Below are 3609 nucleotides of genomic sequence, written 5' to 3' on the forward strand. Positions count from 1 at the left end.
TTTAATAGAGGCTTTTGCTATAGGGCGCGTGCGCTTACCAGACAGACAGAGACAGAGAGGCAGAAAGCAACAAATCACCCCCCGGGGGATGACTACGCTGCAATCCCTTCTCCTTCATTCTCCTCTCAGGATCTTGGGCACGCACGCACACATGCCCGGCGTGAGTTTTAAGCCACCAGGTTCGGGACGCGAACTGCAGTCAACTACATGGGAGTCCAGCGACACAGCCATTACGCTAACTCTGGTCCCAGCCTTTCTAGTCTGGAAGAGGGTTCTGGGCTGCTCAGAAGAGGGTTCTAGGCTGCTCGGCCCAGGATCTAGAACCACGGCCTGTTCCAGTTTGTCCCCACCTCCCTTTCTGTCAAAGTGACAGGCGCTTCTCAGGGCTGAGTCTGACCGTCAGCTGGCAGGTGGCAGAGACCATGGTAGCATCTAGTTCATGCCCCTCATTTCACAGATGAGAAAACTAATGCCCGGAGGGGTGGGGGTGGTCCCCGTCTTCAGGCATGGTCTGCATGAGCACTGGAATGGATTCGTGTATTCAGTGCATGTTCGGGAGCACTGGCTCAGCAGGGCAGGCAGGGACCGAAGCAAGCCCTGCCCTAAGGGAGCTGACATGCTCCACTCTCTGGGGGAGAGTCAGACAGGAAACAAGCGACCCTTACAATGTGTCGGGGGACAATGCGGAGTAAAATAAACCCAAACCTGGGGGGTGGAGAGTGAGCAGCTGCCATACCATGTTAGCAGCTCCCCCAATGAGGGGAGCAGGCGCTGCAGATATCTGGGGAAGACCGTCTGGGCAGAGGGGACAGCCAGTGCAAAGGCCCCACAGGCGTGTTTGAGGAACTCAGCAAGGAGCGTCCAAGCGGATTGAAGAGACCACAAGATCACAGCGGGTTACAGGGAGGACTTGGAGGGTGGCCAGACCTTGGTTCTAAAAGGGTCCCTCTGGCTGCTGTGTGGGGGACAGTCACAGGGCAAGGACGGAAGCAGGAAGGCCACTGAGGAGAGGACTATAATAATAGTCCATGAGGGAGGAATGGGGGCTGGACCGGGTGGACCGGGTGTGGATGGGGAGAAGTAGCTGGATTTGGGGATGCTCCTGGGCGCACCTTAATGACGGTGCGAAAGCAATACACATTGGGTCCACATCCCGATTAGTGAGTGAACTGCATTTTATGACATTTTCAACTTCCCTTGGGTTTATCTGCACAAAGCCCCATCGTAAGTCAAGGAGCATGTACTTCTGATGCCTGTGACAGGTGTCAGTATTAGCGCTCGGCAGCATGGGGACAGAGGTGTGCAGCCCGACTGCTTGTGATGGCTCTGCCCTGTGTCTTCCCCCAGGCCTCTCCACATCGCGGTGGTGCAGGGTAACCTGCCCGTGGTGCACCGGCTGGTCAGCCTCTTCCATCAGGGGGGCCGGGAGCTAGACATCTACAACAACCTGCGGCAGGTGAGGCTGGGAGCCGGACTGCTGGGCCTGTCTAAGCTGGAGGTGCTCCAGGTCCCTAGTTTCTGGGAAGGAGGGGACCTAAGGATTTCCACTCCTAAGTAGGGAAGGCAGAGGTTGGAGGCCCAGACTACTGGATCCTAGGGAGAAACGGGAGAAGGCCCTGACTCTAGAATCCCAGGGAGGAGGCGCCCCAGACTTCTGTCCTGGGTAAATCGTCAGCTGGGAACCTGAGAGCAACAGGACTAGGTTCCTCACACTCATTCCTTCCCAGACACCACTCCACCTGGCGGTGATCACCACACTGCCGTCTGTGGTCCGGCTCCTGGTGACAGCTGGCGCGAGCCCCATGGCACTGGACCGCCATGGCCAGACAGCCACCCACCTGGCGTGCGAGCACCGCAGCCCGACCTGCCTGCGGGCCCTGCTGGACAGTGCTGCCCCGGGCACCGTGGACTTGGAAGCCCGCAATTACGACGGTGAGTACCTACTGCGGAACTAGGTGGGTGGGGCGGTCGGGCGGAACCCGGAGTCCATCCGGCCCGCAAAGCACCAGGCCTAGGTTTGACGGAGCCTCCCTGTCCTTCAGGCCTCACCGCCCTGCACGTGGCAGTGAACACTGAATGCCACGAAGCCGTGTTGCTCTTGCTGGAGCGCGGCGCGGACATCGACGCGGTGGTGAGCGAGAGCGAGCAGGACGAGCAGGGAGGGGTGGGGGCGCGCGCCCGGTGAGGTGGGGTGGGACTTGAAGTGTCAACCGGAGAGAGAGCGTGGGGATAGCATGGGGGCCGCCGGCTGTTTGGGCAGGGCTTGGAGAGACTCAGACTTTCCCTCCCCCGCCGCAGGACATTAAGAGTGGCCGCTCCCCGCTCATCCACGCAGTGGAAAACAACAGCCTTAGCATGGTGCAGCTGCTGCTGCAGGTGGGTGCACCCCCGCCCTGGCTTCTTGCCCGCCCCCTCCTCTGACCCCAACCCAGCTGTCGCCCCCCAAATCCCGCCCTGGGCGCAGATCCAGCCTTCCAGTTCGGTCCCGGCTCTTGCTCCGCTTGCAGCTCTGACCCTTCTAAGCCTCGCGCTCTACACCCTCCAGCCGCGCGCCCTGGCTGCGAAGGTCCTGGCCATCTCCCATCCCCTCCCTGCTCTCTAATGGTCAAGGCTCGCCTTGCCATGGCCTGGCTGACCCTGCCTTCTGGCTGTGGCCCTGTCTCTGGCTGTCGGTCCACCCGCCCGCCCTGACTCCAGACACGATTTAGCCCAGAACCTGGACCCTTCCCTTCTCAGACTGCGCCCTACTACGGCACAGCCCGGGAGTCTAGCTCTGGCAGACTGCACCACCCGCTCAGTGCGTTCTGACCCTGGACCGGGTCCCCAGCCTTTGCATCCTCCCCCGCCCCTCACTCCGGCCCCACCTTTCCCTGCACGCCGACCTTGCCCGGGTGCACCCCGCAGGAGGTGGGACTCGGGTGGAGGGTCGGGCAGGTGCGGCTCCTGACACGCCCCGCCCTGCCCCGCAGCACGGCGCCAACGTGAACGCGCAGATGTACTCCGGCAGCTCGGCGCTGCACTCGGCGTCCGGCCGCGGGCTGCTCCCGCTCGTGCGCACGCTGGTCCGCAGCGGCGCCGACAGCGGCCTCAAGAACTGTCACAACGACACGCCGCTCATGGTGGCGCGCAGCCGCCGGGTGAGTGCGCGCCCTGGGGCGCGGGCTGGGGAGGCGCGTGAGCATGCGTGTTAGCACGTGCGTGTGACAGGCGAGGTGGGGGTGCAGAGGTGTGTAGGACAGGGTCTGTGCCAGGGTGTGCAGGCGTGTGGGCGAGCCTTGGAGTGTGCCGGGGCGAGTTCTAGATAAGGGAAACTGAGGCACAAAGCAAGGAAGGGCCTTCTCTACCTTTGCGTAATGAGCAAGCGAGAGGCCCTCACCTGCAGACCGTGGTCACTGACAGGGCGCAAGGACAAGGGAGGGCCGAGGGCAGGAGTGGCCTGATGGTGACCCCAGGGCCCTACAGGTCATCGACATCCTGAGGGGGAAGGCCACACGGCCCACCTCGACTTCACAGCCAGAGCCCTCCCCGGAATGGAGTGCTAACACCTCCCCTGAGAGTTGCAGCCGCCTCAGCTCCAATGGTGAGTAACCAGCCTTAGCCTCCAGGCCC

At 62.3% G+C, this 3609-nt stretch overlaps 1 protein-coding gene across 1 annotated transcript in view; it reads left to right on the plus strand.

The window, feature by feature from the left end:
* Nucleotides 1-3609, plus strand: part of BCL3 (BCL3 transcription coactivator) — a gene marked incomplete at its 5' end in the record, with an annotated part of 11651 nt that overhangs the window by 7210 nt on the left and 832 nt on the right. The window contains 6 exons of the mRNA XM_006142063.2: nucleotides 1348-1456; nucleotides 1728-1932; nucleotides 2043-2131; nucleotides 2299-2376; nucleotides 2970-3137; nucleotides 3463-3580. Coding sequence (XP_006142125.2) covers nucleotides 1348-1456; nucleotides 1728-1932; nucleotides 2043-2131; nucleotides 2299-2376; nucleotides 2970-3137; nucleotides 3463-3580 — 767 coding nt within the window. The remainder of the gene's footprint in view (nucleotides 1-1347; nucleotides 1457-1727; nucleotides 1933-2042; nucleotides 2132-2298; nucleotides 2377-2969; nucleotides 3138-3462; nucleotides 3581-3609) is intronic.

Source organism: Tupaia chinensis, unplaced genomic scaffold (assembly GCF_000334495.1).
Source record: "Tupaia chinensis unplaced genomic scaffold, TupChi_1.0 Scaffold000067_1, whole genome shotgun sequence".
In the NCBI taxonomy this organism is placed as follows: Eukaryota; Metazoa; Chordata; class Mammalia; order Scandentia; family Tupaiidae; genus Tupaia; species Tupaia belangeri.